Consider the following 16,883-nt stretch of genomic DNA (forward strand, 5'->3'; position numbering starts at 1 on the left):
CATTATATAGTTCTAAATATTTACAAAATCAAAATTAATACAAACACTTTAGCAAACCATATGTAAAAAGCAAAATTATATATTTTACGTTAAATTATTTTTTTATAAAAGTGTTTAAACTAAAATTTGTTATTTAGTATAAGCTTATAAACTATTAAAACACTTTACAAATCTTTACTATTAAATTAGCCTAAATCTACCAAGTAAATCTTAAGTCACACGAACTCAGCAAATGTAATCCTTATAAAATGCAAATATAACATAATGTGAGAGTAGGTTTGGGCATTAGGTACGGATCAGTTCTTTTCAAGTCTAGGTTTTTTGGATCCTAAACATTTGGACATAACTAGGTATTTAAAATTTTATGTTTCAGATTCAGGTCGATTCCTTTAGGGTTCAGATCTATAATTCAAACACCTATAAAAGACCAACAATTTTTGGGTACATAACGAGTCTGAATTAGTTTGAGATTTTTCGGACTCGGAAAAATTAGAAGTATCCAAAAACCCAAAAATACCGAAACACAAAAACACCCGAAAATCACAAACAAATACCTGAAAAATATTTAAAAATTCTCAAAACACCCCAAAATTTCACCATAAAGCTGACATGTGGAACATCAAAATACCTAAAAACATTTCCTAATACCCAAAATATTTTTTTAAAATTAATTTTTTTCCAGAAACTCGAAACTACAATCAGAAATCTAGATCTGAAACTTGAAAAAGTATTCATAATACTGAAAACACATTCGAAAATCAAAAACATATCTGAAATATCCAAATATACCTAATATACACAAAACATTTTAGGTAATTTGGATACCCGATTAAATCTCGGGTAGGGCCTGAAATTGAATAGAGACCGCGGGTCGAAGAAATAATCAAATATGTACTTTGTCCTAGACCCATACCCAAACCACAGTTATATCTCGGGTCAATTTTGGTTTTGTTTTTTGGACCGGTAAAATGTCCAGGCCTAAAAAAAAGTTATATAAGACTGTACATACAAAATCTTATATAAACTAATTCATAAATTATATAATTTTAAACAAGTGCCCTTCTTCGATATAATGACTTTGTAACATAATAATGTACACAAATTCCAAAATTAATTCACAAACTTTGCTTACAATCCAAAAAAAATCCACGCTTTCGAAACGCAGATCAAAATCTAGTAAAACACCGAAATTCGTTGGTCAAAATGGTTTAACTAATGATTTAATGGGGTCTGGTCATAAAATATTCCTGGTTTCCATTTATTTAACGTTTTTTGGTTTCAGTTTGGTTAATTATCGGTTAAAAATAGATTATGGTATGCTTTAAAATAGTAAACCAATTTGTTTTTGGTCAAAAAATAGTAAACCAATTTAAATCACGTTTTATGGGATTTTTGTTTTCGAACTTTATATACGTGGGGATATGTCTGTAACTTTAATATTGTAGGGACTTAGGACTGAAATTTTATATCTGAGGATAAATAGAACAAGGTTATAGTTTGGGAGACATATGGTGCTATACGATAGTTTTCGTGGAAAAATAGCTCGTCTACCTTATATTATGAGCATATGCGCCATTACAAAACTCATACGTTGAAAAAACAATATTTTTTGCAAATGCTATTAAAGGGATACATACTTCAACTCTGTTTTGAAAAGTGTTACAAGGTATTATACATTTGGAATCTTTCTTTACTTTAAGCAAAATTCCGATTATAGGGACAGCTCTTTCAATATATACATTGGCTAACGTTTAGGAGCATGCGGATCTCTGTTGCTCTTCATGTCATTGCTAAAAGCTTGAATTTGAAATCTTTGAGGTACATGTCACCATGAAACTTCGGTAAGCTTCTTTGTTTTCCTAATTCCTAAAATTAATTCATATAACAGGTTCCAACATTTTTGGTAATCTGATGGATGTTGGGGTTGTTTAGTCTGTGGAGAAGAAAGTTTTGGAATTAGTTAGTTTCTATTTTCACATTCACACATCTATTGATAACTTAAAACCCATCTTTACGGTTCTGAAAAAAAAATCTTTCACATGCTCCAACCATATCCGTGAGAAAGATAGAATATGGATAGTTTTTGTGTGGATGTCCTACTTGCTCACAAGAACAAGGAAAATATTGACTAAACTGGTGACAGTTGAATACATTGCCCACCAGCACTGGGTTACCCATGGCCTTCACTATCACACCCTTTATAAACCAGAAGCAGCTACAAATCAAGAAAAAACATCAGAAAACAGAAACAGACGCAAATGCATCATCATAAGCATGAACATAACCAGATGCAGCATCAACAAAACATTGTCACTGATAACCAGAAGAAGCACCAGAATTAGCAACCTAACCATCAGATGCATCATCGTTAAAATGTTGTTCTTCCTCAAATGATTTCCATCGGTACATAGTAAAAGTTGAGCAACAGTCTGCGTTCGAATCAAAATAGCTCTGAAACGCTCCTACCAGTCCGATGTCAATATGTGGTATTAGGGTTTCATCAAGGATACACTTGTACTCTAGTATAGTTAGGAAATGCCTTGTAACCAAAAAAAAAAAAGGAAGTTGCATCTTATCGATATGAGAAAGTCATATCATTCAGCTTCACACACTTTATCTTTAAGATCTCAAAACACTTTCAACAATGAGGTAAAAAATGCTAAGGCTCTAACTGGTAAGCATTAAAAGAATATGGAGAATAAGAAAAAAAAATGAATGAAAAGAATAAAATAAGAGAAAAAATTATTCATCTTCTAATTTGATAAAGAATAATTGTAGTATATTATTTTTTAAATGTTAAGGAATCATAATTCAAAAAAAAAATGTTAAGGAATGTAGAGGAATAATAGGAAATTGTAAGGAATAATAAGAAATTCACTATTCCCACTCATTCCCTTGGTCACCATTTAGAGTCTAAGTTTAGTGATTATTATTATTATTATTATTATTATTATTATGCCCAACAAAGATAATTCTCTTAATATTTTATCCCCAAAAGAATGTAGACGCATGTAAAAGCTTAGGAACTAAGGGAGCATTTGGTGAAATTTCATTCTTCTGTTCCCAAAGTACACAAGTACACATTTCCACTTCTTTTTAATCCTTTCACTCATCAGTACTTACAACTTTTGAGCTCTAACATATACCGCAACTCAAAGCCTAAGAAACACTTTGCAGGATGTTTCTAAAAAACAAAATAATAAAAGTCAACAAATATCATGTTAACCATGATTCCCACATGTCTAAGCTCTTCTATCTGAGATAGGTTTATATCTGAAATACAAGCAAGATCCAGAATCATCAAAACTATCTACAATATGCAAATCTTTAAAGGTAAAAAAATTATATCATCATACCTTGTATCCAAACAGTATTAATGCCTCTTAATAGACTCTTCGGTATCACTTCTTTCTTGGTTAAGAAATTACTTCTTGCTTGGTCTTTCAAATGTTGTTTCTTCATGCACATGTTCAATTTTCCAAATGTTTGTAGCTGCATCCCTTTTTCTGTATGTTTGTTCCTAACTAAACTCAAGGTTTTTCCAAAACACCCTATTCCACGATAAACGTATTCCAGTCACACACCTCTCTCAGATGATCTTTGACCATTCCAAACTTCATCACTTTCATACCCACACGCTAATTGGATAATTTTTTCTCCCTCAATCCTTCTTTTGGCACATCAAACCACGAGAGTGAACATTTGAGAAATAATCAAACTTCAGAGTATGATCAGATGAAGCACTGTTGCTAAATGGTTTTCCCAAAATTTTGGATAATTCTTCAACATATAAAACTCCACTACCGATCATGCTCAGTCGCTCTCCCATAGAAGGACTTAGGAGCAAACTAATGTTGAACAAAGCTGGAATGCTTCTAGGAGTCCTTCTGATCTCTACCATTAGTTCATCCTCTGTCACAAAGACAAGAGAATCTCCAGCGGAGAGCTTCTTGATGTTCACAAATGCTTGCCACCCATTTGTAAGGGTGTGAGACTCCAGAATGTGGTTGTGGTTATGTTGAAATGGCCATATGCGTTTGTGTATGTCCCTAATTTGTAAGCTGACACGTTCCTTGGGTAACACTACACCAACTCCAAGGCTAGCTACATTAATGGTGCACTCATGACTTATCAGATCGTTGGTATCAATAACCTTGATGAATCCTGGTAGTATTGCTAGTCTAGAAGCAGCAGGAGATGTAGTGTTTGATACAAGCATAGTTGTAGGTTTAGGAGTTGGGTTGTTTCTTGCAAGCACTCTAGGAGCATCATAAGCTGATGTGTTTGATACAAGCGTAGTTGATGGTCTACGAGCAGCAGGAGCTGATGTGTTTAATGCATGCATAGTTGATGGTCTACGAGCAACATAAGCTAATGTGTTTGATGCATGTATAGTTGTAGGCCTAGAAGCAGCATGAGTTGGGGTGTTTGATGCAAGCATAGTTGCTGGCCTATGAGCAACTGAAGCTTGAGTGTTGTGTAATACATTTGGACGTTCATACTTGATAACAATCTTCACATAGAACTCATCTGTTATGGTATCAGGAATGTATTCAATTGACACAACAAAGAAAGTTTTTTATTATCCACAAATTGTTGTTATCCATTTGTAAGGCTGAGACTCTCGAAAATGTGGTTGTATGTATGTTGGAATGATCATAAATGTTGACTAGCAGTATGATATAAAAACAGTATGTTACAGAAATTATATGCTTTCATTAATGTATTTATTATAAATAATAAATAATTTATAAATAAAACTTTTAATATTCTATAAACTAATTACTCTATTATAATCTTCACATAAAAACATAGAATAAATAAAATTTGGAAAACATTTGCAACTTCTAAATGTTTTTCTATACGCTTTAGTAAAGTTTATAATGATAGTTGCATTTATTGTGCATTCATGACTAATGAAAACATAATGCTAGTTGAAGTTATTGTACATTCATGACTAACAAGATTGTTGTTATTGACATATTTGATGAATCCAAGTGGGAGTGTTGGTCTTGGAGAAGTAGAAGCGGGAGAGTTTGATGTGTTTGGAGTTACTGGTTTACGAGCATTAGAATCTTGAGAGTGATGCGTTTAGATTTGTTGGTTTATGAGCAACATAAGCCGAAATGTTTGATTCAAGATATTCAACTATTAAAACATGGCAGTGAGCACATGGCAAATGACTGCATATAAGTTTCAGTTTTTCACTGTTGTTATACTATTCAATAGTTCCATGTGAGAAGTAAAAATGACTTAATGTGGAGAAATTTCAAGCATTTATCTGTCCCACACACTGCTGCTCATATCAATTTGGGGTTTATAAATAGTGGACATAAGACCGAAAGCAGTCACTTTGAGGCACTTACACATGTAAAGGAATCACCATACCTGAGTACACACAATACTTGGTGATTTTGCTAACAAAATTTCTTGGGTAATCGCTTGGCCTAAAGCATGTTTGTCATGATCTTTGTTGTAAAGCACATGGTGAATGTACTTGATTTTGATCGGTGAGTTACATTTTCTAAAGTAATACCCATTGAAAGGAGTTTTTCTAAAAGAGTGCTGAAAATTGTCTGATATAACTGTTATTTTCAGTTTGAGTGTGATATTGATATTGCGATTTTCAGAATGTTTGCTATGGATTCTTGACTTTTTTCATTGAACTGTTCCTTCGGTTATTCGACGTGGGATCATTACAAAGTATTATGAAATTTATGGGTTTTTTCTTTGATTTCATATACATGCTACTCTTATTTCTCGCTCTTGTTCTTACTAGTCTTGTACACTCTTGCTGCCACATGATTCATTCAAGATTACAAGTTAGTCTCATTTTTTTGGTCTTGTTTCTCGCTAGTCTTCTACAATCTTGTTGTGATATGCTTCATTCAATATTTCATGTTCGTCTCATTTCTCGTTCTTGTTCCTCGCTAGTCTTCTACACTCATTTCATATGAATCCATGTTAGCTCCTTGTTTGCTATACAATCTCCATTCATTTCTACAGGTATAAGATTCATGTTTGTTTGTGGTCTTTGGCAAACATGTATGTATAAAATTTCTTCTTTTTTTTTGACTAAATGTATGTGTAAAACTTAAGCTCAAATATTTCGTAATGCCACTTCCTTTCGTATAATGAATTTTCCCCTGTTGAAGATGAAAAGCTTTGTTTTTTTTTTTTTTGAACACAGAGAAGCTCTGCAGAAACACAATAAGTTTTATCTTCCACACTTGGACAAGCACCGATAGGTATGCCACATAGATAGTAACACCCAACGTTCACATATGCTATCGGTCATATGTGTGCGAAAGGATATATTATGTTATTGGGCTTATCATGAGCCTAAACCTATATGCCATTAGGAATGTCGTACATTGAAGAAAGCAGTAATATGTATATTTTTGTTAGCTCCTTGTTTGCTATACAATCTCCATTCATTTCTACAGGTATAAAATTCATGTTTGTTTGTGCTCTTTGGCAAACATTTATGTATAAAATTTCTTCTTCTTTTTTGACTAAATGTATGTGTAAAACTTAAGCTCAAATATTTCGTAATGCCACTTCCTTTCGTATAACGAAGTTTCCCTTGATGAAAATGAAAAACTCTGTTCTTTTTTTTTTGAACACAGAGAAGCTCTGCAGAAACACAATAAGTTTTATCTTCCACACTTGGACAAGCACCGATAGGGATGCCGCATAGATAGTAACACCCAACGTTCACATATGCTATCGGTCATATGTGTGCCAAAGGATATATTATGTTATTGGGCTTATCATGAGCCTAAACCTATATGCCATTAGGAATGCCGTACATTGAAGAAATCAATAATATGTATATTTTTGTTAGCTCCTTGTTTGCTAGACAATCTCCATTCATTTCTACAAGTATAAAATTCATGTTTGTTTGTGCTCTTTGGCAAACATGTATGTATAAAATTTCTTCTTTATTTTTGACTAAATGTATGTGTAAAACTTAAGCTTAAATATTTAGTAATGCCACTTCCTTTCGTGTAACGAAGTTTCCCCTGATGAAGATGAAAAACTCGGTTTTTTTTTTTTTAACACAGAAAAACTCTGCAGAAACACAATAAGTTTTATCTTCCACACTTGGACAAACACCGATAGGTATGCCACATAGATAGTAACACCCAACGTTCACATATGCTATCGGTCATATGTGTGCCACAGGATATATTATGTTATTGGGCTTATCATGAGCCTAAACCTATATGCCATTAGGAATGCCGAACATTGAAGAAAGCAATAATATGTATATTTTTGGTCATCTGATGAATGACAATAATTCATAGCTACCATACACATGAACTTCTTACCATATAAGTTATATCATACATGTATGTACTAATGTATATATTATAACACGAGATATGCTAACAAAATATAGTATATACGAGCTCCATCATCATCAATCAGTCATCAAAGATTTTACGCAGGGAGTTGTCCTAGAAGCATGTTTAATATGTAATAAGTGTTTGAGCAGAGGCATAAGGCAGACCATGAACCTTCATATGAATTATATATATATAACGTATATATGTGAGTATATATATTATATATAAAACATCATGGCATGTACAACTTGTTGCCGCACTTGCACCTCCAAGCTTCAGGGTAGTATTCGGCGGTGACAGGCGTGCCCGGAGGTACCGGGACGTGCACAGGCTTGCACGGCGTGCATCTTCCACACTTGGACAAGCACCGTGGCGGAGATGACCCCAGTCCCCTCAAAATCCTTCGCTCCCCCGCTGCGTTGCTCCGGTCACCGGTCTTCTTCATCTTCTTTATCATCACCAGTGTACCCTTGCCCTCCTCCTGAATGATACGGTTGTTCAATCAATAATAAATTATATTGTTTTTTTCTGCCAACTAAACTTTTAAGTTGAAACTAGAACTTGATCCGCACATCTGCGCGGATATTCTTTCTTTTTTAAATTATCTTATATAAATGGTAATATATATTTATAAAATTTATATGTATTAAATAATTGTTTAATATATTTCTAAACCCATAAATTTTATAATTTATTGTGAATAATTTTATTTTATTTTTTGATCCGTCAATTATTATACCCATATTTTTAAAATATAACCCGCGTATTGGTGTAAATGTATTTTTTATGGATCAAAAATTTAGGTAAAATAAAAATGTTGTCTATGGTTATATTTGATTTATACGATCAAATAATTGAATATATATTATTTATAATTTTGTGTGTTTTATATGATGTATTTTTATAACATTTTTTATGTTTTTAGACATAGTTAATATACCAAAATAAAAAATAACCAGTCCGTATAATGAAAATTTTGTTATATTTTTGGTATTGATTAAGTGTAATTTATTATTTAACTTGATTATAGGAAGTATTCCTTAAATAAGTAGGACATAATTTGTTGTATTTCATTTTTGGAAAATGCATTCATTAAACTATAAAAGATAAGAATACTAAAAAGTAGGTAAATTTATTACTTCAGCGGCATTGAGATGTAAATAAATTAAAAAACTAAGAGTTAATTTATAAGTGTACTTCTATTTTAATAAAATAAATGTGTTTTATATTATGTATTTTTTATAACATTTTCAATTTTTGTAGGCATAGTTAATATACCAAAATAAAAAATAACCGGTCCGGATAATGAGCATTTTGTTATATTTTTGGTATTGATTAAGTGTAATTTATTATTTAGCTTGATTATAGGAAGTATTCCTTAAATAAGTAGGACATAATTTGATGTATTTCATTTTTGGAAAATGCATTCATTAAACTATAAAAGACAAAAATACTAAAAAGTAGGTAAATTTATTACTTCAATGGCATTGAGATGTAAATATTAAAAAACTAAGAGTTAATTTATAAAAATAGAAGAGATATATCTTTAAAACAATTCATCATGCTGCAATCATTATAAGACAGCGAGTGAATTGTGTCTTTAATTGCATTGTGTAACTTTAGTAACAATTAAAAGACCTAGTGAACTGTGTTAGTCAGGTATTATTTTAGCAAAAATATGAACGATTGTGCTAAAATGCGCACTTTAGGTAAGGGAGTTTTTAAGACAGGGCTAGGGGGTGTTAGACAAGAACCGGGAATACCGCTCCGCATAAAGCGCTACGCACATTACCAAAAAGGGCAGAGAGATTGGGAAGTTCCAAGAGGCTTGTCATACGTTAACGTGCGCCGTGGGGCGAGAAAACTGATAATATTACCAGTTTACCACTCGATTGAGATCGAAACGCAGAAAAAGCCAAGGCATGGACCCACAGGTGGTGAACGGACCAAAGTCGAGTACTGTCCTTGTCTTCGTGTGCTGAAGCGAATCGGACGGCCCAGTCAGTCTCGACATGCCGTCACAGTCCCCGACTGTTCATGCGTATTTTAGCGACATCCCCTTTTGTTTGTGTAGTCCTTTTAGAGATCCCCACAGTATAAGCTTATTTACAATGTTTTAATGATGAATCAACGTCAATCTTGTCCTCCGATACTTGAATCAGGAGAATTGATGGACACTACTAAGCTTTTTTGGGCTTTGTGTTGTTATGCTTATTAGGTATATAAAAACACTGGTAGTCCAGCCTAATTCCTAGTTAATTATTGACTCAAAAATAAAAGTTAGTTTTTACTTACAAAAAGAAAATAGGATAGTTTTTACTGCTTAGAATATGGACCACGCTAGGTAAGAAGAAGAGGATAAAAAAGATTACGAACCTGAGCATCGAATTGCCCTAGTTTTCCAGATTTTGAGTTCCTAATATCTGCATTTTTACAACAATTTAACTTTTATAAATGGTACGGTAATGATTTTTTCTGGCGTACGAACCAAATATTGAAATACATTTATGTTTGAGAAAGATAATAACGAAAGATTTTGTAAAAATAAAGTGATCAGTGTTAACGGAAAAGGAAGAGGGCTTACATGGAGAAGAAAGTGAAGAGGGAGTAATGAATGTAGTAAGCGCACAAAGGACAACGCAGAGTAGGATTATATAAAAGACACTGAACTTGGCTCTCGAATTTTCTGATGATGGTAATGATGACGGTTTCTCTAATCCCATGATTACGAAAATTTATGAAAACTCCACCTGAGAAGCAGATATATTACTTATGACTCTTCCAGGATAGTTTCATGCAAAAACTTGGTGGGTTTATAAAATGGAAATCAATAAACGATTATACAAAAAGATCTATTAATGTATTTTGGTTTCTTGTGATTTGAGTTTTCTGAAAAACGAGAGGGAGTAGTGGAGTGGTTGAGAAGGAGAAGAACAAAATGAGTCGATTATGAGCGAACAAGGAGGGTTTTACTGCAAAATGTGCAATTAAATTTGGAAAAATTAATATAATAGGATAGTAAAATAATAGAGAAAAAGAAGAGAAAGAGTGTAGAAAGAGAGAAGTAATTAAGAAAGGTACCTAAGCATTGCTAAGTTTGGGAGTTAGATTCTCCTGCACCCTATTTTTTCTGTCATTGTACCCTTCCTTTCTCCAGAATTTGGTTTTAGCAATCTTCCAAGCTATTTGTTTATCTATTATATATATATATATATATATATGTATATATTATGTTTTTAAAGTTCTTTATATTATATTCATGTGTCTGTAGAAATTTGTGCTGTGTGTCACATCGCATTAATAAGATATGATTTCACGTGACTAGTAGTACTACTATATAATCTTCATTATATTGTTCTGAGGGTTTAATAGAAAATTAGAGATACGATCTGGGTTAGGGTTTTAGATAGTTTGTTGTAAAGTTTTAGTAAAATGATTGTTTATTAGTAATCGTTGATCATAAGTTCATAATTGAGGCAGAGAGAGGAAACTGATCTGAAGAGGAGAAGGAAAAGGCAGGGCCGCAGAATGAAAGATGAGAGAGATTCGAAAGGCAAGGAGGTATGGACAAAACATCCCAGCAAATGTGTAAGAAGGGTTCCATGTTCATTCCTCATTTACAGATTTATATCTATAGTTTTATCAATATTATTTACTCAATCAATTCACACAAAAAATATGTACTAAGGATTCTTAAAATATATAGCAGAAACGGAAAAATAATATTCACCTAAACGACAAACCAAATTGTAGTATATAGAACTTTAACATCGAAGATTAGACATATACGTTACAGTTCAAATTCTAATGCGTACTCCATTCGTATACAAATGATGTTTTAGATTTTTCAACTTGTAAACAAAAAAACTGATGTTCTAGTTTTAATTAATGCATTTTATTAATATGAATAGTAGAATTTTATTGGGAAACAAATATATAAGACTAACAAAACTTATAAATTAAATTATATATATTTAATTTTTATTAGTGTAAATCCTAAAACATCAATGTTTTAAATCTAGAGAGTATTAAAATTGTGTTCTAAGGGGTTAGCGATATCAACTATTTTTCTTAGTGAGATAATTAATATTAGTTGACAAAAGATATAGTAATCAAAAAGATGAATATTTAACAATGAACGTGAGTGAAACAAATTTCTAAAAATTTAAGAGGTTTGAATCAAATATATTAATGACTTGTCTTTTGACTTTTATGGTATAACTAGATCTTGACTCGTGCTTCCGCACGGGTATTTACTTTTAATTTTTATAAACGTTCAAAAATTAAATACATACATTATTGCACTAATTAAATTAGAAGAGGCTAATTAATTAAATATAACTGAGTTGGTTTTATTTTTCTGAAAATTTAAACGATTTTGATTAGTTTAATTTTCAATAAACCAATAAATTGATCTGATAATTTAATCTATTTCATAATTTTTCTTTTAAGATTGCAAAATTGACTTTTTGATTTTGATTTTAAAATAAATGAAAGATTGCACATCTTCTAAATTTATTAAATAGCTAAATATTAGACAATTTCGTAACAATTTTTTATGGAAATTGCTATTTATAAGGTCAGTGGCGTTGGATAGTGATTATTGAGGAATTCTTAGGGTTAAAATTTATTTGTACTTCAGTTTTAAAAGTTTAGATACGCTTAACAATACTTGTTACCTGCAATATAGTGAATACATTCATTCTCTCACCGTATTTGTTCATTTTATGTGCTGAAGTTCTGTCAGGCCTTTGCACAGCAGCTCAGAACAGTGGCGATCTTTCCGGCGTCAAGGTGGCCCATAAGTGCCCGAGAATAAACCATCTACTCTTCGCTGGCGATACCATATTTTTTGTCCGGGCTAATCTCCGCAGCAGCTAAACCCTCGTCTCCATCTTGAAAGATTATGAGACCGCTTCCAGACAGCTCATCAATACTAATAAGTCCTCTATCACCTTCTCTGCTAAAACACCACAGAAAACCCGCCTCAGGGTTAAATCAACCCTTGGTATAGCAAATGAAGGAGGAGTAGGCAAGTATCTCGGTCTCCCCGAACTCTTTACTCCTAAGAAGAGAGATTTGTTTGCCTCTATAGTTGATAGAATCACGCCGAAAGCTGCGTCCTGGTCTTCTAGGTTGTTGTCAAATGCTGGAAAACTTACAATGCTGAAGGCGGTCTTATCACCTATCCCCACATATGCAATGTCGTGTTTCCTCTTCCCTATTGGTCTGTGCTCGAGGATACAGTCAGCCTTGACCCGATTCTGGTGGGATGCTGATCCGACGACAAGGAAGCTATGCTGGATTGCATGGGAGTCCTTATGCCAGTCGAAATAAGAGGGAGGCTTGGGGCTTCGCGATATCCAAGCCTTCAACATTGCCATGCTTGCTAAGATATCATGGAGAATACTCACCAGACCTGAGAGCTTACTAAGCAAGATCTTACGAGGTAAGTATTGCCATAGCTCGAGCTTCTTGACAGTCTCATGCCCCTCTAGTCCTTCACACGGTTGGAGAGGTATCTTAATGGGACGTGATCTACTTCTGAAACATCTCGGTAAAGCTATTGGAAACAGTGAGACTACTAGTGTTTGGTATGATTCTTGGATATCAACAACTGAAGACATCAGACTGTATGGGCCACCAATTGAGAGAGATAGGGACCTAGTAGTGGCGGATCTTCTTACCCGCGGGGAGCCGAATTGGATTCATTCAAGAGTGGAGGCTCTCTGCCCCCAATATGCGCATCTCATCTACCAAATCAAGCCTAGTTCCCTAAACGCTGAGGATGTGTACTGCTGGTAGAAAGCAAGAAACGGTATCTAGAATATTAAGTCGGGTTACTATGCTTGCCTAGAATCAACATATCGCCCTTCCCCTGTCGTTCCTACCCCTGAAAATTTCAGCTGGAAACGTGACGTATGGTCTCTCAATACCTCAGAGAAGATCAAACTGTTTCTCTGGAAACTTTGTAGGGGAGCACTGGCGCTGGGAGAAAATCTCCAGCGTAGAGGCCTTGCCTTAGACGCAGTCTGCCCACACTGTAACGCGAGCGAGACGTCTACTCACCTCTTCTTCACTTGCCCGTTTGCACAACAAGTGTGGCGTCTAGTCCCTCTCTCACACCCTGTAGACTGGCTCGACATTGATTCGCCGCTGGAGGCTCTGAGTAGATCAAGCACTCTCATCTGTCTCCCACCAACCGGTCTAACGTCCGACCTGACCTCATGGATACTATGGGGCTTGTGGAAAGCTAGAAATTTACTCACCTTTGAAAACAGAGCTACCCCAACATCCTCGGTTGTGAATGTTGTTGTTGTAAGTGTGCGGGAGTGGTCGTTGGCGCATGTAACAGCAAAGTCAAATGATCACGCTTCAAGAACTATAGAGGTCCCACCTATGATGCCTCATGCCTTGATCACCTGCAACTCTAATGCGTCATGGAGCAAGGAAACCAGGAAAGCGGGTCTTGGCTGGATCATGGAGGTTTCCCGGGGAGGTCTGATCGAAGAGGGCCAGTCGCATTCCTGGTTTGTTTCATCTCCCCTAATGGCTGAAGCCCTAGCAATCAAGGAAGTTCTGGTAGCGGCATCACACAAATCTACACCTAACGTTTGGATTCGTTCCGACTCTTTCGAGCTCATTAGAGCTATCAACTCAAACACTTTTCCTATGGAGCTCTATGGAATTCTCAAGGACATCGAGTCTCTATCCTCTGCTTTTGTCTACTTTTCGTACGTACCAAGGTTAAGTAACGCTCATGCTGAATGCACTATGACTTAACCAATCTATTTTCTAGTAAAACTCATTTATTAATAGAATGCATGTTGTTCAAAAATAAAAGGGAATACATTCATGCAATCATCGCAATACAAAAAAACAAAATCCCTTTATCAAAAAAAAAAGAAAACAAAACATAAATATTCATGGAGAGCTTAGGCCATCTTTATCCCTAGTTTCTAGAGGGAGTTTTACAAAAAAAATAGTGGTGGGCCCCATAAATCAGCAAAAAAACCAGTAACAAAAGTGATCAAATAAGGATAAACTTTTGTTGGTTTCATGTACTGTTCGCGGGCTCCACTGACACGTGGCGGCTCGCGATTGGTTCATTTTAAAAAAAAAAATTTCGAACAAAAAAAAAAAATTAAGAAACCCTTAAACTGTTATAAATATGTTGTGGATGTCCATAACCGGCCCGGTTCATAACCGGCCCAATGCTAGAGAGAGAGAGAGAGAGAGAGAGAGAATCGACACCTTGCCTTTTCCTTATTAGATTATGATTTGCTTTCCATATTTGTATTTCCTTTCTTTAGTCTTTCCATTATTCTATGACGGTGTAATTCCCTATATATAAAGGGCTCCTTATGTTTATGAATAACACAGAAACATAGATTACATTCTCCAGTTTCACAACACGTTATAAGCACGATTACTCTAAATCCCTAAGCTAAACAAACCCTAGCCGGCGAATCCATAATCCCCTCGACGATAAACCCTAACCGTTGAGAACTCCCGCTAACGAACCCTAAACCTAATACTCATCATGTTCCCGTTCGTGACACGATCCCAGCTCACGACCTCGGTATAGACGACTCGATACCGCTCGCGATAACAGCTTGTTTCCGTTCGTGATCAGACGATCTCAGCTTCAGCTTGCGTTCCCGATAACAGCAAGGATAGCTCACGATACGTTCCAGCTTTATACGACCTCAGCTTGTTCGCGTATCAATCTCAACGTTCAGCTCGCGATCCTCATCTCATTGGTGGTCCATTCAACCCTACTTGAGGTTAAGGTAATCCTTAAACCCTAATCGAAACTCTAGGGTAATAGATCAAAACCCCAATGAGTAAATCGAACCTCATAATCATAAGGTCGATTCCCTAAACCCAAATTGATCTAATGATCAAAATCATTTTCCTAATACCTTTAGCCGCATACATGCATAATGCATGCTAGGCATGAAATCGATTAAAACCCTAAAGCTAATGCAGAATTGATTTTATCCAAACCCTAATTAATCTTTGAGATCGAAATTGATTGTTTGAATGATTATATGTTTGGATATAGTATGCTAGCCTTGATTAATTAAAACCGTATTGAATTTGATCACATAGAAATCAATTGCTAGGATTGATAATTTCATTCTTGAATTTGGTTGTTTGAATTGATAAAACCGATTGAATGATTTTCAAATTGAAGTCATATTGATTGTTTGATCGAAACCCTAATGTCTTGAAATTAAAATCGAATACTATCTTGTTTGATTGATTAAAACTGAATGCTTGAATTGAAATAGAAATCGCTTGGTATGTTAAATGATTTATGCATTCTCTTCTTGATAATGATCCGGCTAGTATTGATTGTTTTCATACATTCTTGAATGAACCCTAATTGATGCATTGCTCGACTGTTTGATTGCAATTACACATTGAACTCTTAGAAAACCGTTTGCTAAGATTGAAAACGAATGACCATTGTATTGATTGCATTGAAACCGTTTGCTAAGATTGTAGCCGTGCGGCTGGTTTGCATCATGCATGCATAATAGTACGAATTGATTACATATAGAATCCGAATGCTAAGATTGAACATGTATGCATCATATACGAATGACCTATTTGCATCATACCTAGAATCCGGATTGCTTGAGCATATTGATTGCATTCGCTTGAACACTTTTAAATCTAAATTATGAAACATATGATTTCAGATGTCGAAAATCAAAAACTTGGATTTTGCTGCCCTAAATCTCTCTGGAGATAATTACTTGTAATGGGTACTTGATGTTAAGATCATCCAAAAATCCAACGGACTCGGTGAATGTATCACCGAGGGCAATAATGCAAGTGAGAAAGATAGATATGGAGCTATATTAATTATACGCCATCATCTTGTTGAAAGTCTCAAAGATCAGTATTTGACTATTGAGAATCCTCTAGACCTTTGGACAAAGTTGAAAACGAGATATGATCACCAGAGAACGATGTTATTACCAAAGGCTATGTATGATTGATTGGAGGAATCTCAGAATCCAGGACTTCAAGTCCGTGGACGAGTATAACTCGGCCCTTTTTAAGTTAGTTTCTTAATTGAAATTGTGTGGTGAGGATATAACGGATAAGGATATGCTTGAGAAAACCTTTTCCACCTTCCAAACAAGCAATGTGTTGTTACAACAACAGTACCGTGAGAAGGGCTTCACAACTTATGCTAATCTGATCTCTTGTCTCTTGCTCGCTGAGCAGAACAATGAACTGTTGATGAAAAACAGTGAATTGAGACCTCCTGGAACAAACCCATTACCTGAGGCACATGCGGCCGTAGAGGATAAGAAAGGGTCGAACCATGTCCAGAGTGATAGCCAACACGGTCGTGGTCGTGGAAAATGGCATGGATGTGGTGGTCGAGGCTGAAACTCGTTTGGTCGAGGCCGAGGCAACTCATATGGCTGTGGCCAAGAAAACTCTTATGGAGGCCGTGGTAATGGCCGAGGCCGTGGTACATCATTTAAACCACAAAACTCGACCAAA

At 34.9% G+C, this 16,883-nt stretch overlaps 1 protein-coding gene across 2 annotated transcripts; it reads right to left on the reverse strand.

The window, feature by feature from the left end:
• Positions 1–7,298: 7,298 nt before the first annotated feature.
• LOC106340219 (EPIDERMAL PATTERNING FACTOR-like protein 6) lies at positions 7,299–10,537 on the reverse strand. Of its 2 annotated transcripts, none has more exons than XM_013779099.1 (4): positions 10,434–10,537; positions 9,937–10,324; positions 9,729–9,775; positions 7,299–7,833 (listed from the first exon to the last, which is right to left on the reverse strand). In XM_013779099.1, the coding sequence occupies exons 2-4, from the start codon at positions 10,073–10,075 to the stop codon at positions 7,585–7,587; spliced, it is 435 nt and encodes a 144-aa protein (XP_013634553.1). In that variant the 5' UTR covers positions 10,076–10,324; positions 10,434–10,537; the 3' UTR covers positions 7,299–7,584. The 2 variants fall into 2 exon arrangements, with proteins under 2 accessions (XP_013634553.1, XP_013634552.1); XM_013779098.1 differs by having other exon boundaries at positions 7,300–7,833; positions 9,937–10,102.
• Positions 10,538–16,883: the final 6,346 nt, after the last annotated feature.

The sequence above is a fragment of the Brassica oleracea genome, chromosome C4 (assembly GCF_000695525.1).
Source record: "Brassica oleracea var. oleracea cultivar TO1000 chromosome C4, BOL, whole genome shotgun sequence".
Classification (NCBI taxonomy): Eukaryota; Viridiplantae; Streptophyta; class Magnoliopsida; order Brassicales; family Brassicaceae; genus Brassica; species Brassica oleracea.

What these genes read in the sequence shown, in the direction of transcription:
- LOC106340219 (XM_013779099.1), bottom strand. Translation starts at nt 10,075, where the DNA reads ATGGGATTAGAGAAACCGTCATCATTACCATCATCAGAAAATTCGAGA. An exon ending in CTCTTCACTTTCTTCTCCAT is followed by an intron (nt 9,776 to 9,936) that starts GTAAGCCCTCTT and finishes GTAAAAATGCAG; the next exon opens with ATATTAGGAACTCAAAATCT. An exon ending in TAGGGCAATTCGATGCTCAG is followed by an intron (nt 7,834 to 9,728) that starts GTTCGTAATCTT and finishes CGTATCATTCAG; the next exon opens with GAGGAGGGCAAGGGTACACT.